The sequence below is a fragment of the Simochromis diagramma genome, unplaced genomic scaffold (assembly GCF_900408965.1).
Source record: "Simochromis diagramma unplaced genomic scaffold, fSimDia1.1 OVJJ01000456.1, whole genome shotgun sequence".
Lineage (NCBI taxonomy): Eukaryota > Metazoa > Chordata > Actinopteri > Cichliformes > Cichlidae > Simochromis > Simochromis diagramma.
The window spans coordinates 626,400-642,761 of record NW_024387186.1 but is presented as its reverse complement, the minus strand read 5'-3'; the positions used below and the strand labels follow the sequence as shown (position 1 = coordinate 642,761).

The following is a 16,362-nucleotide window of genomic DNA, read 5'->3' as shown; positions in this document are numbered from 1 at the left end:
CATCTCAGCGTCGCTCTGTTTCCAGTTTAGCATGTTAATAACAGCCAGAAAAGACTGACTCAGTGTTTTTAAGGCTGATGGAGCTCCTGCAAGTTTGGACAAACTCCAACCTACGGAGGAAAATCTGCAAATCATCCAGGAAAGAATCAAAAAAGGTAAAAGAAAGCTGTTTAACGCCAGGTTTGAGCAGATTCCTTTTATTCATATCTCATTTCTACAAAACATATAAATCATCTTCAGCTCATTTACTGACAAACAAACACAGAGAGAGGACGATTTTACCCTGCAGTTCCCCCAGCATCCAGCAGAGGCAGCAGTGAGTCTGTCCCATAGACTCCCAGGTAAAATGAAACCTGCTCACAGCCTGATGCACAAACTGTTTGGTCTCTAGAGACAATTTTCTCCCTCGTAACACCAGATTAACTTGTATTAACTCATTATTATTATTATTATCATTATTAAGGTTTAAAGATTGCATTAATGGGGGCGTGGCCTCTTTGACTGACAGTCGAGACACATTTCAGCTGCTTCCCTCAGCTCTGCACCTCGAGGTGGACGTCCTTCCAGCTGCAGGAGCACAAACAGTTAATGTGGCCTGAGGCGCTTCCAGAACAAACTGATTTGTGGGGCATGGGCGGAGCCTTTCACAGCCTCGACCCAAACATGTTCCCTCATCATCCTCATCAACGATGATGAGTGCTGCAATAAAATCTGTACATCTGCTCACACGGTACATGCAGCGATGCATCTCGCGGGGGGGCGGCGGGGGGGGGGGGGGGTGTCACTCTGCTTTGTGAGCATTTAAAGGCAGGCTGAGCGGTTACCAGGCAGCAGCTAAGCACCCTCACACTCCTCTCCTCCTTCCTCTGTGTTTCCCTGCATCAGGATTGGGATCACATCAGGGAATAATAAAGAGTTCTGATTAAAACGTGCTGCGCCCTCCTCGTGTCGCTTCCAGCAGTCTGGTGATCATGTCAGAGTGGGTGGGGTGAAAGGTCAGGCCATCCACCTCCATGGCCAGGTGACCAGTTTTCCCGCTTCGGATCCCAAACCGGACCAGAGTGGAGAGGAAGGACTCCTCCTGGATTTAGGGAGAGAGGGAGATGAGATCGTCCGCCAGCATTAACTACAGTCTATTTAATCAAGTCACGTTAGCTTCACGTTAGCTTCCTGCTGTGAGTATTTACAGGCACAGAAGCTCCAGATCAGGCTGTGGGGGCACATTTGGTGCTTGTTAATGAGTTATTAAGCATTTGTGTGTTACCTTTTCCACAGACGGCAGGTTAGTGGTCCAGTCCTGCAGCTGCTCCGTGGAGGTCACAGGTTCCAGTCCCAGCCCCTTCCTCAGGTAGCGCAGGTGTGCTGGGCAGGTGTGGAGCAGGTAGAGCCCGCAGGCCACAGCGTAGCCTCCCCAGTTAGACACGCCTGCAGGAGCACGGGAGGAGGTCAGAGAAGATTGCACAGGGTTAGTTCAAACTGACCTCACACCAGTGAGCAGCATGATGCTGCGACAGCTGCTGTGTTCGCAGAGGCCGTACCTGCGGTGACGGCGTGGTCTGCAGGAACCTCACAGGCGATCAGACCGCCTTTGGGCATCAGGCTCTGCACCTTCTCCTTCACCTTCCCCATCCCCAGCTCGTTCCCACCATCACCGATTCCTGCACACACAGACACACAAATCGTTCAGTCTCCTGTAAGGCTGAGTCGTGATTGGCTGCTGGATTTATCACAGAGTGTAATGATCAGATGGTGGGAGGGTTCCCGCCTGTGGTGCCGATTCCAGGTATGTGCTTGGCAGCGATGAACAGGTCGTCCACGGGATCCACCAGATGTTTGATGTTCACTGCTCTCATGTTGTAGTAGTTCCCATCTGCGGCGCGTCCGCTGCGCTCTATCGCCACCAGGTGGTCGAATCTGGTAACGAGCATCAGTGTCACATTAGAACCTGCAGCCGTACCTGTGCAGGTGTGAATAACAAGGGGCTGTATGCATGAGACAGTTAAAGAACACAGTCTGTGCTCGTTTCCTGTTGTTTGGGCTCACGTGTGGTCTGATGATTCACAAACCTGCAGATTCTTCTTTCTCTGTTCAGCCGAACACTCAGAGATGCTTTTTATTTGTTTTTGAGGTTTTCTGCATTATGATGACATCATCGTAATGTTACACGTGTCCTTTTGCTTTGGTCACAGCAGCACTCCTGCTGCACACACCGCATGTCGTTATTTTATGGGCTCACGGGGTTTGAAGTCAGGTGACTCGTCACATGACAGTCCTCACGTGTGTTTGGACTCGCTGCAGAGGGTGGAGCAGGTCTGTGACGGAGAGCTGCTGATCTCTGACTGCGACTAGTAAACTGGACTTTTTCCCATCATGCACAGCTCAGCTGGACCAACAAATCCAGCCCATCTATGAAGGTGCCTCACACGCCAGCTCACCTGGGCTTGTTAGGGTCTCCATGGTGACACAGGAAGTGCCGCGCAGCGTCTGGACCACCGTCTTCAAATGTGACCAATGGGATAGCAGCCTTCAGGACTCCTGAGGGTGACATTACAGCAGTTTCTTGCACTTTATTTTGAAAGTCACATTTTATTTCCTCATTCTGAACATTTCTAAATTAAATTCATCCCAGAGCAGAATTAAAACTCTCACCCGTCCTCACTGCTTCATCGATGATGGCGCGGTTCATCTCCAGCGCCCGGCGATCCGTCACCATGGTCACCTGTTTCCCCAGAGACAGCAGCATGGTTGCCATGGCAATTGCTCCTGGTGGGCCGTCGGTTTCATCGGGAGGGCTGAAGAGGAGACGCAAACACTGAGAATCACCTGCGTTACTCGTGACCTCTCCCCATCACAGACTGTAAACAAATGATGGAGGCAGCTTCTGACGCCACCTCCATCATTTGTTTACAGTCTGATATAATCCGATGTTGAACTTCCTGGTCACACAGAACCAGGAAGCAGCGCTGTGTGTGTGTGTGTGTGTGTGTGTGTGTGTGTGTGTGTGTGTGTGTGTGTGTGTGTGTGTGTGTGTGTGTCATGAGATTTTATTATTTTGCATTATTTCTATCGTTTCACTATATTATCTGTTTATTTACTCATGTAATGCAAAGCTTAAAGGAGCACATAGTCTTCACATATTTTTATGTCTCTCCCCCACAGTTATGACATGCGCATAGACACATGAACTCTGCTCTTATTGTGGAGTGGAGGAAGAGGCTCCTTGGTAACAGGAAAAGCCGTTTTCCTGTTCTCTGAAAGAGAGCGACTACACACACACACACACACATTTACACATACATCTTTACTATCTTTAGATATGCTCAAGTCTGAAAAAGAGGAAATGTCATGCAACTGCTTCTGTGTATAAATAAAGCCTGACTGCAGCACTTCGGTGTGAGTATCACTCGATCACTCACCCGTGCACGTAGCTCTATAAAACTCCTTTTGACTGTCTTGTATTCCTTCATCGTATTTAAAAATGTCACACACCACTGACATTTAATTGGTCCTTCGAGCCGGATAGTTGACTGATATTATTAGTCCAACTGTCCACAGACGGAGTCTTCGGATCCTGACGTCGTGACCGCCTGCACTGCAAACGCTCGCTTCCAGGAAGACGAGGAAAGACCACAGTCGTAAATTCGTCTGCTGGCCGGTGTTTACTCAGGCTTCACGGCGACAGGACTCGATAACACCGGATAAGAACACAGCGCTACTTTGAAGGTGAATATAACACAGTCATAAACATCATGCGTTTGAAATAAATCGACTTTACAACGACACTCATACCTGTAGAGTCCTGTGTGGACTCGGAGAGGTTCTGTGTGAGCCGAAGGTTCGGAAGTAACCTATAAGACGGGATTGCACTTCCTGTGTGGATCGCACCCGCTAAACACTTTAACAAGGGCAGGTTAGAAAGTAACCTATAAGACGGGATTGCATTTCCTGTGTGGATCGCACCCGCTAAAAACTTTAATAAGGGAAGGAGTGTCGAGTAAAAGCAGGTTTTTTTAAGCGCGTAATGTATGTGTGTAAAGAGTAAGTACGCCTTTGAATAGAGACTCTAGGTCTCTGTACTACTCTTCTGTTTTCCTGTGAGGTATTGTGTGGTGGGGAAGAGAAAAGGTTGCGCTTCATCGCATAAAATTGGGGCCGCCCTGAGTTTAGCTCAGGGTAGAAGGCTGCCTCAATAACCTCCTCCGACCTTTGTATCCACCAAACTTCATAGTGTATGTGTTGGCAGTATTAATAAAATAAAAATAAAACAAATAAATTAAAATGGGAAATAAATCCACAAAGCCCGAACTAACTGCCGATGAGCAATGGATGGAGAAAATCCATCCAGGTGCCGGCCAAAATAAGCGCAAATAGGTGGAGAAATCCAAAGAAACTAAATTGTCCTACGTGGAGACCCTCCAAACAGAACTAAATAATGAAATATAGTTGGCATGACGATCATGCCCAGATTGTATAAAATAAATAAAAGGAAATCATTCACATGAAAACCTTTTCTATAAAAAGAGAGATGCATAAGGTAGATTAAGGCTGTGTCATTGTTCAGCCAAGGAAAGTGCGTGAAAAGATAAATGTCTCCATCTTGGAAATGGGTGAGACTGCAGCTCGCCCACAGTCCTTGATGGATACAAAATAAAATATAATAATAAACTACTTGGTTCGACATGCAACAGAGAGAATGAATGTGACTGAAGGTTGGATCTGAGATGAGGCAAACAGAAGACCAGTCTAAAAGTAGGAAAAAGCAAATTTGTACAGATTGGATGAATTCTAAATTATCTGTTTGCTGAGTAAGATGATCCTAACTATTAATAATATTAATAATGATATAAAATTAATAACAGGAAGTATCCTAGTCAGTATGATGTGAGATGGACAACTGTTATTAATTTTAAACACAATGGCATGAGAGCAGAGCTGATGCTCTCTGAAACACACACACTTGTGTGTCATGAGGATGGTGATCCATACTATTATTGGACGTTGGATTTGCCTTCCTCTAAACAGCTAATTACATTGACTGAAAGATATTTGCCACGCTCCTCAGAAACAATGCCACATAATGAACTACATAATACTCTGCGTTTTAAACAAACACCAGGCCCTGACCCAGAGTATGACACTCAGGTCCACCGTCTGGGACCACAAAAATTAACCTTGCAACACCTTTACGTTACAAAAAAGCGGAAATGCTGTATGCTCGGTAATCCAACCCCCCAGAGTGACAGATTTAAATAGAATGCCTGTTCCACATGTCTCTACAGCAAAAACCTCTCAAACACAATGGAAAGATTTAGGTATCATTTTAAAACGAGTGCAGGATGATCATTATGAAAAGACAGAAGACACCCATGAAGGTTGGCTTCAAGGCCGCAGGACCGGCTGCATGAGGTACACTTTGGGGTGGGTTTTAAATGTCAAACCCAGCACTCATTTAACCACCTCTCCAACCTCATGCCTTGTAACTGAAGAAAAGTGACTGATGTTAACCACTGTACATGACACAGAGATTGAGGCCTTGCCAAAATCTTTGTGGTCAAGTGGGTCAACAGATGTAGGATTAATAAAACACGTTGATCCAATAAAAGTAAAAGTAACCTCTGACCGCAGACCAATGAAGCCACAATACCCACTATCTGCAGAAGCAAGAGACGGGATTCGCCCGGTCATGGCAGACATGGAAAAGGCAGGGATTCTGATAAAAACAACAAAAACAACATGTAATACGCCTATATTTCCAGTAAAGAAAGCAAGCACAGGAAAATATAGACTCGTACATGATTTGAGAGCAATTAATGACATTACAGAACAAATCCCTCCTGTTGTGGCAAACCCACACATAATATTGAACCAAGTGTCACCCAGAGAACAGTGGTTTTCAGTAATTGATTTATCTAATGCTTTTTCCTCTGTGCCCCTGCACCCAGAGTCACTGGGACTTTTTGGCTTTACTTTTGATAACCAAAAATACACATATACACGCTTACCGCAAGGTTTCCAAAATAGTCCAACACTGTATGCAGAAGCGCTTAAGTACTCAATGTCCACCTGCAGTCTGCCCGCTCCAGGACAGTTCCTGCTTTACGTAGATGACATTCTGGTAACCGGAAATACGCAGGCAGACTGCAAGGAAAACACCCTAACTGTGTTGCTACACTTAGCACAGCAAGGTCACAAAGTGTCACAACACAAGCTGCAATTGTGGCAATCAAAGGTCACATATCTAGGTCATGAGTTGACAGGACAGGGCAAGAAATTGCTAGACAGCCGAAAAGCAGCTGTACAAGATGCTCCAAAGCCATTAACAAAACAACAAATGATGAGCTTCCTTGGTCTCTGCAACTTTTGCAGAAGTTGGATTCCAGAATATGCCCTCAGGGTCCAACCCCTGCAAGACTTAATTTATGGAAAAGATCTAGCTTTGAGAGATAAGTTGACATGGACGCCTGAAGCAGAACAGTCATTTCAAAATTTAAAATCAGCACTGCAAACAAGCACTGTCCTAGCATTGCCAGACTATGACAAGCCATTTTACTTGCACGTGGATGGCAGCTCTGGATACATGAAAGCTGTACTGACACAAGCTTTTAGGGATAGACAGCGGCCATTGGCATTTTATTCATGTAAACTTGACTCTGTGGCCTCTGGTCTACCCACCTGCGTGCAGGCCTGTGCGGCTGCAGCAGAGGCAGTTAAAAAGTCAGCTGATATCATTTTAGGACATTCTTTAATCATCAAAGTGCCGCATGCTGTCACGTCAATACTGCTGCAAGCAAATTTATCATACCTAACGCATGCAAGACAGCTATCATATGTAGGTATCCTGCTTTCACAGTCACACATTACTATAGAGAAGTGTAACCAGCTAAATCTGAGTACTCTGCTTCCTGTGGAAACAGATGGTGATGCACACAGCTGTTTGCACAGGCTAGATGAGGAAACGAAACCGCGACCTGACATATATAGCGCACCACAAACATCCTTTGTAGACATCTTTGTAGATGGTTCCGCAAGCAAAGACAAAACTGGACGAAACTGTGTTGCTTATGCTGTGACCACAATAGATACAGTTATTGAAGCACGGCCATTAACCTCTTCACACTCAGCCCAAAGTGCAGAGTTAACAGCAGTCATCAGAGCCTGTGAATTATACAAAGACAAAGATATAAACATACACACAGACAGCCAGTACGTCTACGCTGCAGTGCACCATTTTTGCGAAGATATGGCAGAACAGAGGCATGATAACATCAACTGGCGCACCAGTACAACACGGTGGTCTTTTGAAAAGACTGCTGGAAGTCATCACATTGCCCAGACATTTAGCCTTATGTGACTCAGACATCACTGAAGGAAATAACTTTGCAGATAAGGCAGCAAAAGAGGCAGCAGGAAAAGAAGCAGACGCTTTTACATTAACCCCCTGCCCTCTGATATCAATAGATGTTTTGAAAGACGAACAAAAAGCAGCATCAAAAAATGAAAAATCCTCCTGGTTAAAAGACGGAGCAATATTACAAGACGATATCATGACATGACCTAAATCTTTGCACAAAGCGGCAGCGTTGGTGACCCGTGGGAAAACCCACGTGTCAACAGCGGGGAGGCTACATATACAAATTAAACAATTCTACTCAACGAATTAAACAATTCTACTCAAAAAATTTTGAAGCCTCAGCAAAAGAGTATATTAGAACATGCATGATATGTCAAAGACACAAAGAGGTCAGTTTCAGATTCTTCTCCAGTTTCTTACAGGTTGAAACCAGGTGACTGGATCCTGATCAAAGTACTCCAAAGAAAAAACTGGGCCTCTCCAAGGTGGGAAGGGCCATACCAAGTACTCTTGACCACGCCTACAGCTTGCAAAATTGCTGAGCGACCGTCGTGGATCCATCAAAGCCACTGTAAGAAAGTGAGTGACAACCCAGACGCTTAGACGCCGGTTCCCCTAGCTTCCAGGTGATCTACCGGTGGAGGAAGGGCTGATTGGGTATATCCCGCCTCTCCACTTCGCTGGTAGTCCACTCACCAGAAGTTTAGGTGTACTAGGTCGCCATGAAGAAATCTGTCCTCATAGTGGCTGGCATTGCGCTCCTAGTGAGCCTACTGATGTTCACCTGGAAAGATGAAGACCCACAGCACCACCTACAGAAGAAATGGTCATATGACAACTCACACTTGAAAGATATGGACAAAGAGCACAACCACCCGTGGCTAAACAATGCATGGTACAGATATGTGCATGACAGAGTGCATGCAGAAGACAACGTCACAGACTGCTACGTCTGTTCACACATGCCTACAACAGCACTTCATGCCACAGTGTATGGAAAGGCCCCAACTAAGGCCGAAGCCCTATGCATATATGACAAGGCCATTACCGGAAACTGCTCAACACCAGGAAATCCAGTGATGGTAATAGGCGGATCCATAAAGGACCAAAACAGCAACACATGCCACGATACAACACAATACATAGTCCCACAGAGTGTGAAGTCACTGATATATAACATTACAAACTGCACCCAACAGTACCCAAACATAAACTATACCTGCAATGCAGCCTACTGGGTGCATATGAATGTTAGCCACAAACAACTGAAATCATTCTCAGTTGTCCTGCCACCCGACATACAACACCCAGTGTGTTTCAACTTCACAGGAGAGACCAGTCTGACAGGCACGCCCCGGGGTCTGAAGAAATTAGGGAAGAACAACAACTGTTCCGTGATCCTGACGGCACCTGACTGGCATGGCAACGGCTCATCAACAGGCACATACTGGGTGCAGGGCGCAGCCTGGGCGTGTGGCCAGAAAGTCTACTTCATGTTGCCACCAAACAGCACCAGGCTCTGTGCCCCTGTTCTTGTATCAGACCACACCTTCAAAATCACCGTAGGACCACAAGGATCAAGACGCAAGAGGAGCACCGGCGACGTGCAACCTCATGACCCCATCTGGGGCAGTGATGTGATTGTGGACCACCGGACAGAAGGTCCTGCACACACTGTTCCCATGGGTCGGAATTGGAAAGAACATGCTTAGGATAGAGACACTTGACTATCGATTTGGACTTTTCCTGAACAGCTCAACAAAGATAAACAAGGCTCAGAATGAGGAAATCGACGCGATCAGAATAGTGGTCATGCAACACAGGGTCGCCCTGGACTTGGTTCTCGCTGAGAGAGGGGGCCTCTGTGTCTTATTCAACATGACTTGTTGCACCTATATTCCGAACAACGTGCACTCTTTGACCATGACCACCGCCCTGGAGAAGTTACGACAACTGAGTAATGCACAGCAACAAGACTATGCAAAAGCAACAGAAGACAACTGGCTGACCTGGCTACTCAGCGGGTCATGGAAGACATTGCTTATTAAAGGACTAATACTCATTGGAGTACTTCTCATACTCCTTTGCTTATTCTCAGCATGTGTGCTACCTTGTATCCGAAACATGATAAGCAGAATGTTCACTGTAAGATTGCAAGCTTATGCCGCATTATCCCAAAGCGAACAGCAAGAAGAAATGCAATTTGAAGAAGATGACTTCTAATCATTAACCATGTATGCCTAATAAAGCTGATCATGTATGTTTTTACAAAATGATACACTAGTTGAAAATGCACACGCAACACTAGTTGAAGATGCACACGCAAGTGACTAGTTGTTGAAGTACATAAACATATATGAAAAACAGCGGGGAAATGTCATGAGATTTTATTATTTTGCATTATTTCTATCGTTTCACTATATTATCTGTTTATTTACTCATGTAATGCAAAGCTTAAAGGAGCACATAGTCTTCACATATTTTTATGTCTCTCCCCCACAGTTATGACATGCGCATAGACACATGAACTCTGCTCTTATTGTGGAGTGGAGGAAGAGGCTCCTTGGTAACAGGAAAAGCCGTTTTCCTGTTCTCTGAAAGAGAGCGACTACACACACACACACATTTACACATACATCTTTACTATCTTTAGATATGCTCAAGTCTGAAAAAGAGGAAATGTCATGCAACTGCTTCTGTGTATAAATAAAGCCTGACTGCAGCACTTCGGTGTGAGTATCACTCGATCACTCACCCGTGCACGTAGCTCTATAAAACTCCTTTTGACTGTCTTGTATTCCTTCATCGTATTTAAAAATGTCACACACCACTGACAGTGTGTGTGTGTGTACCTGTGCATGTAGTGTGTTGGGAAGCCCGTTGTTATGGCAACAGAGGAGGAATGGGATAAAGCCAGACAGGAGCGCAGGAGTTCATCCTGAACGAATAAAGCTCTGATCCCTCGCTCACCTGCAGACGCACAGACACAAATGTTCAAACAAAGAAGAACAGGAAGCGGCGACCCGACAGGTGCTGCTCAGACGGGCAGGTAGGAGGACGACCACATGAAACTCCTGAGGAGCTCTGGCTGCAGGTGAAAGGACAACTAAAGTTCAGTCTGCAGGTAAACTGGCAGAAAGAACCCAAAAACTGTCCCTTCATCAAACACGCTGCAGGTTTAGTAGCCTCTGTGATGCACAATAATAAAAAACAGCACCACCCGTATGACAGTAAAGGAGCTTCATATGTCTGTGCGCGTGGCCATGGACGCCGTGCACAGGTGTAACTGGCAGACTGTGAGGACTTTAAAGAATCCACAGTTGGTTTTTTATGGTCTGTTTGTTTTTCTGCAGAATAAACTTTAGTCATGGACTCAGCTGAAGCACCTGAGGAGCTTCATCAGGCTCTACCTGCTCCATCATCAGCTCAGTTATTTGCTCCTAAAAAAAGCATCCTGGGCCTTCTACCTGGATCTTCTCCGATCATCACCTCCAGCTGTCTGATCTTCGCCGCCGTCCCCTGAGAGACCAGGCTGTACAGCAAGGGATTCTGGGACACCTGGAAGCACAGGGGGGTCAGCTCAGGATGGGGTTTGGCCTCAGTGAGCGGAGTTATGGTGGAAGTAGGTGAGTCAGGAATGTCGGTGAGGAACATGCAGCCGGGCGAGTGGCTGAAGGCCAACGGAGGCTCTGAAAGAGACAAACTGTTCAGGTCCTCTGCAGGCTGTGATGTAAGCACAGTATCAGCCAATCAGAGTGCTCACTGCTGCTGAGGATCGCCTCGATCGCGGTCACGCCACACGCCCAAAAGACTGTGACATCACCAGGCTGCAGCTCCACCGCATCACCATAATCCGGCCTGGACAGGTCCTGGATGCCGAGGAGAGCTACACACACACACACACACACACACACACACACACACACACACAGTATATAAAAGATGGCCACAGTCATCTCGACACCACATTTTGAAGCCTCATCATCTGAGTTTTGTTCAGATTAGCTGAGGTGAAGCTAGCAGCCAAACAGTTTGTGTTTCATCCTGTAAACATGTTTTTTCTGCTGTAAGGTTTTAACATGGAAACTGACTCACTGCTGCCTCTGCTGGCTGTTAGAGGAGCTGCAGGTGTGTGTGTGTGTGTGTGTGTGTGTGTGTGTGTGTGTGTGTGTGTGTGTGTGTGTGTGTGTGTGTGTACCTACCGGGATCTCCTATGTGTACAGGAGCTCCATGTGCCAGTGGGTTGAGATGAGTGACCTTCACTGCTGCATCCAACAGAGCGGCTGGGACGGGACGCATCGTGACCACCAGAGGGCAGCTGAACGCTCCTGCAGGAACACAGGGAACTGCAGTCTGCACACACACACACACACACACACACACACACACACACACACACACACACACACACACACTGATGAGCTGGTGGAGAAGCGTGATGCCAAATGTGCACTGTCACATGACCCCGCTCTACGCTCCTGCAGAGTTTCATCAGAATTCACTGAGAATTTCCGAGCTTGTGTTTAGCGACAGAATGACACAAGCGCTGCTGGTGGGCGCGACAACTCCCACTTCACTTCTACCCCTCGGACACTTCACGAGTGTGTCACAGTGAACGTGAAATAATTCAGGAAGTCGACTGGACCTGAGAGCATAAATGAATACTGAGAAAACCCGACTGGTCATAAAATCACTGATGATGATCCAACCAAAACATCTGCTCGACTGACTGATCCTGTCACTGCACCCACAGTGCTTCAGCCGGAGCTGCACAGCACACTGTCAACGACCCAGCGCGGCCCAGCGTACCCTGTACATGCTGACGTTCCTGCCCTGCTCCACGTTCCTGACGGGGACTCCGGCTTCTTTCAGTCGGCCCTCGAAGCCAAAGCTGCAGCCCAGATAGAAACACACCATGTCCGACCACGACCCGGGACGCTCCGCCTGCTGCCCGGGTGGAGACCTGCGAGGCAGAGGGAGGCTGATCACTGACTGTTATGCTACAGGAAACAACAGGTGAGGCAGGAAGCAGCAGCTTGTGTTTGTGCTTTAATGTCGAGTTTTCAGTGAAAGCAGCACGGAGCAGCTGGTGTAGAGTAATTCCTGGGATACAAGCTGAAAGCACGTTTAGATTTCAGGACAGATCCTGCCGGAGACGTCGCTATGCTTTAACCAGAGCCCATTTCAACAGCAAGTTATTACCAGGACGCAGTCACGGCTGAGGCTCAATGATTACCCCGACTCATGTTCAACATTACCTGTGTGCGTCACTGTACGTCTGCAGGCTGGAGACTGTTTTCACCAGCCGACCATCCTCATACACACAGTACTGCGAGATGTCCGTCCTACAGGAAACACAACCAGGAAACACTCGATCAGGAAAAATAAAACAGACACAGTCTGAAAGCTCCGCCCTTCGTTGGAGTCAGACGGGTATAGGGCAGAAAAATAAGAACTCTGTGAGCCCTCAGGCTTCTGGTCGATGCACCCGTGGTGTCACAGCACCTGCCGGCCCGGCCACCGTCCTCTCAGGCTGAGGGGTGTCCGAAACAAACATCCACCAAACCGTCTGTCTGGTCTGGCGTCTGTCTCTTCCTGCTCGCTCCTCTCAGTTTGCAGAAAAGAAGTTCAATCATTTCATCACATCAGGATCAAACACCTTCTTCTGTGTTCCAGCTTTTCTGAATCAAATTCAAAATGAGCAGATTTTATAATGTGATGTGCTTGTTATCTGAGTAAACTCTGCTCTCGCCTCACAGGCGAGCGCTCCAAAGGTTACTGAGAGTCCGCAGGAGCTTTGTGCTGCATGGAGAACGATGTGAATGGACTCAGGAAACGTCTGTGATTTAAAATCATCGGCTCACAGAACCAAACGTAAACCTTCTGCAGCACGTCTGAGAGGACAGGAAGTCCTACCTGATGTCAGCGTGCTGAGCCAGAGGCGGACAGGAAGTCTCTCCCGACTGGCTGCGATAAAGGAGCGGCAGGGGGGCGGGGTTACTGCGACAGAAGGCATGGAAGTCATCGGCGAGCTGGTTTGGCAGGACGACCACATTAGCCTGCTGGTATCCTGAAACACACACACACACGTTACAACAGAGAAAAACCAAGAAGCCCTGACCGTCCGGGCAGCTCTGCGGGATGACATCATCCTTTTCAGGCATTTCCAGAGCTCGTGGTCACCGGTTCCCGCTGAGGGCAGGAACCAGTACGTCGACACCTCCACCCTCGCTGCACCGCACCAGCTCCAGCCTCCACACCAACCTGTCAATCAATCTGCTCAAACTCGTCAACATGACGTGTTGGAGGCAGAAAATCCTCGCCAACCCGGAGCGAGCACTCCACCCTTTTTCAGACTCGGAGCAGCCGTTTCTCATTCCTGCTGCTTCACCCTTGGCTGAAAAGCAGCCCAGAGGAAGCTGGAGGCTGCCAGTCAGCGAAGCCAGAAGGACCACATCCTGAGGACCCCAAACCCTCCACCGCCTGGCTGAGTCCAGCATGCACCTGACCTGACACCCCATACACCCCCAGACACTCTGGGAGACACGTCCACAACACTCATGGATACTAGCTGAGGATGACTCGAGAGTATACATGTTTACTGTTAGAACAAGCTAACGTTCTTACTGGACGCTAATTCGCTAAAGCAGCTCCTTTACTAAACCAACAAATCAGCAGAAATTTCACCTCTAAGCCGTCCCGAGTCTGTCCTAAGCCTGTCCAGTTCAGATGATCTCTTACCGTTGGCTAATCCTGTTGTGGTCTTTATTCTGGGGTCTTTCTGCCGGATTAACTGCCTCAGATTAGCAGGACTCAGATTATTTAAATGTTCCGACTTCATCATCTCACACACAAGCATGTCAGTGAGCTGCTTCCTGTTTACCTGTCACGGAGCAGGAGGGGAAAGGCCCGAGAGAACAATGAGCTGCTCTTATCTGCTTCACCACAGTTAATGTTTGAGCGAGCAGCAGTCGATGAAGTTAATCTTTGAAACACTCCAGACTTTAAACCCCACTCACTCTTTTTCCTTCCCTCACTGCTCTCCTCCATCAGTGTTTTCTTTTGTGTGTGTGCGCGTGTATCACCTGTGTCCATGGCAGAGGTACGGATACCCCTGAGGTATCTGACGGCGCACCGAGCAGCTCTCACTGCAGACAGCATGCTTCTTCACCTAAACGTTAAAAAATGTCATGAGTAACCTGAGGAATAGGCGAGCTGTCTGATTGGTTAATTCGCTGGTGAACAGCCAATGAAATATAATCTGTGGTAACACTTTGTGTACTTAGATTCAGACGCTTATTTATGTGAAACTTCCTAAACTGTCAGGACAGCAGAACATTGGTGTAGATGAAGCTGAGAGCAGGGATCGAACACCTGCCAGGTGAGGATTCATCAGGGTAACCCGCTCTGCTCGCACCCGCTCATCTCCAACCATCACAGCAGGTCTCACTGCCACCTTTAAACCTCCTCTGGCACTCATACTGCTCTCCTTCTCCTCTCCTCCCTGCCTGCACTCACCTCTTTGCAGAGGTGACGCCACCTGTCCATCACCACTGCAAACAGGAAGTGGCTCAGAGACCACCTGACAGTAAAGTTCAGGCTACACTGATCCGATACTTTGCACAAAATCAAAACTATTATATATCAAATTATACCTTCATGATGAATACAAGACATCACACTATTATTCCTCTTGTTTAATTATGAAGAATTATCTTACAAGGAAAAACTAAACCTGAAAAGTCAATACCCACATATTAAAATCTTCAATTAAGATTGAAAAGGGGTCAGGGTCCAGGAAGGCTGCACGCTTTCAGTGGGAGAAACATTTCGTCATCATCAGGTTTCGACTTTATAAACAGAACTTGTGCTCAATGGCTGACACTAGCACCCCTGACTCACAACGGGCTGTGAGGTCAGTTTATGATCAATGATATGCAAACTGTGATTGATCATTGATCGGCTATGACAGTGATCTTTGATCTGTCTATATAAGGTTGGAAACCTGCAGTCAGCTGAGACTGAAGAAGTCAGCTGGACGAGTTTCTCCCACTGTACACTACATTAAACATAGAAACTTCTATTTTAATATGAAAATCTCCGCTCGGAGGGAGCAAAGCTGACCGTTAAGCTAACGGTCCTAAAGTCCCTCCGACAGTGTGATTAAACTCACGGTGTGATGGTTTATCCGCGGAGTGTCGGGGTCGGTGATGACAGCTCCACAGGCTAACAGCTGCTAACAGCTAAGTCCGGGGGCTGCAGCCTTCGAGGGCCCATTACGTCACAGCGAGGCGACGAAGGTTACTCCAGTGCCTCTGCGTCCTCAGTTTCCCGGATTTCAAGGACGTTGGCTGTGTCCCTGTTGTCCCAATTCAGGGTCTGCACGCTTGAAGTACGCATTTTAAGTGCGATTACGTCACCGCCACGCGACGACGGCTGTCCCAATTCGAAGTGTATTTCAAATGCATTTAAAAAACTGAAGTCAAGCAGATTTGCCACAATCTATGATGACATTTGCTACTGTTTTGATCATTACCTCTATTGTGTATCAACCTGTGCTCTTTTTTTTTAATTCTTCCCCGTTAATACTGTGAATTTTTGTCTAGCCCCCTCCCCCCATATCCTTGCTGTTAGTTTTGTTGTATTGACTGTGTTCTTTTTTAATTTATCCTCCACGAGAGTTCATTTGCACTATATTGTGTTATATTGTTTGTGACTGTATTGTTCCAATTGTTAATAAAAAAAAATAAAAAATTCAAATGCATACTCCAAATGCGCCGTCGATTTCCCCAAATATCAAGCGTGGTCCGCAGTGTTGCCAACTCCTCAGTAAGGAAAATCGCTATTGGCTGTCCTAAAAGTTGCTAGAAGTCGCTAAATGATGTCATCGCCTAATTTGCATAATTGGTCATGCTAATGTAATTGTAACCTACTCGGTTGGACAGAGAAATATTAAATGCATCTAGAATTTATTTAGAACTACAAATTCAATTTTTTTTTAGCAATTATTG

General features: G+C 46.9%; 1 protein-coding gene across 5 annotated transcripts; it reads right to left on the bottom strand.

The window, feature by feature from the left end:
• Window positions 1–181: 181 nt before the first annotated feature.
• Window positions 182–15,759, bottom strand: dglucy (D-glutamate cyclase). 5 transcript variants are annotated; one of them, XM_040049683.1, is made up of 15 exons: window positions 15,525–15,759; window positions 14,093–14,522; window positions 13,268–13,421; window positions 12,610–12,696; window positions 12,161–12,314; window positions 11,554–11,704; window positions 11,115–11,237; window positions 10,819–11,040; window positions 10,204–10,321; window positions 2,650–2,792; window positions 2,436–2,535; window positions 1,766–1,914; window positions 1,539–1,658; window positions 1,265–1,425; window positions 182–1,081 (listed from the first exon to the last, which is right to left on the bottom strand). In XM_040049683.1, the coding sequence occupies exons 2-15, from the start codon at window positions 14,208–14,210 to the stop codon at window positions 923–925; spliced, it is 1,959 nt and encodes a 652-aa protein (XP_039905617.1). In that variant the 5' UTR covers window positions 14,211–14,522; window positions 15,525–15,759; the 3' UTR covers window positions 182–922. The 5 variants fall into 5 exon arrangements, with proteins under 5 accessions (XP_039905617.1, XP_039905619.1, XP_039905618.1 ...); XM_040049685.1 differs by having other exon boundaries at window positions 14,437–14,522; window positions 15,525–15,755; XM_040049684.1 differs by lacking the exon at window positions 15,525–15,759 and having other exon boundaries at window positions 14,093–14,234; window positions 14,437–14,522.
• Window positions 15,760–16,362: the final 603 nt, after the last annotated feature.

Excerpts from the sequence above, each read along its gene's own strand:
- dglucy (XM_040049683.1), bottom strand. The coding sequence starts at position 14,210 with ATGCTTGTGTGTGAGATGATGAAGTCGGAACATTTAAATAATCTGAGT. Across the intron at positions 11,041-11,114 it reads CGAGGCGATCCTCAGCAGCA|AGCCTCCGTTGGCCTTCAGC; the intron begins GTGAGCACTCTG and ends TGTCTCTTTCAG. Across the intron at positions 2,536-2,649 it reads CGATGAAGCAGTGAGGACGG|GAGTCCTGAAGGCTGCTATC; the intron begins GTGAGAGTTTTA and ends TGTCACCCTCAG.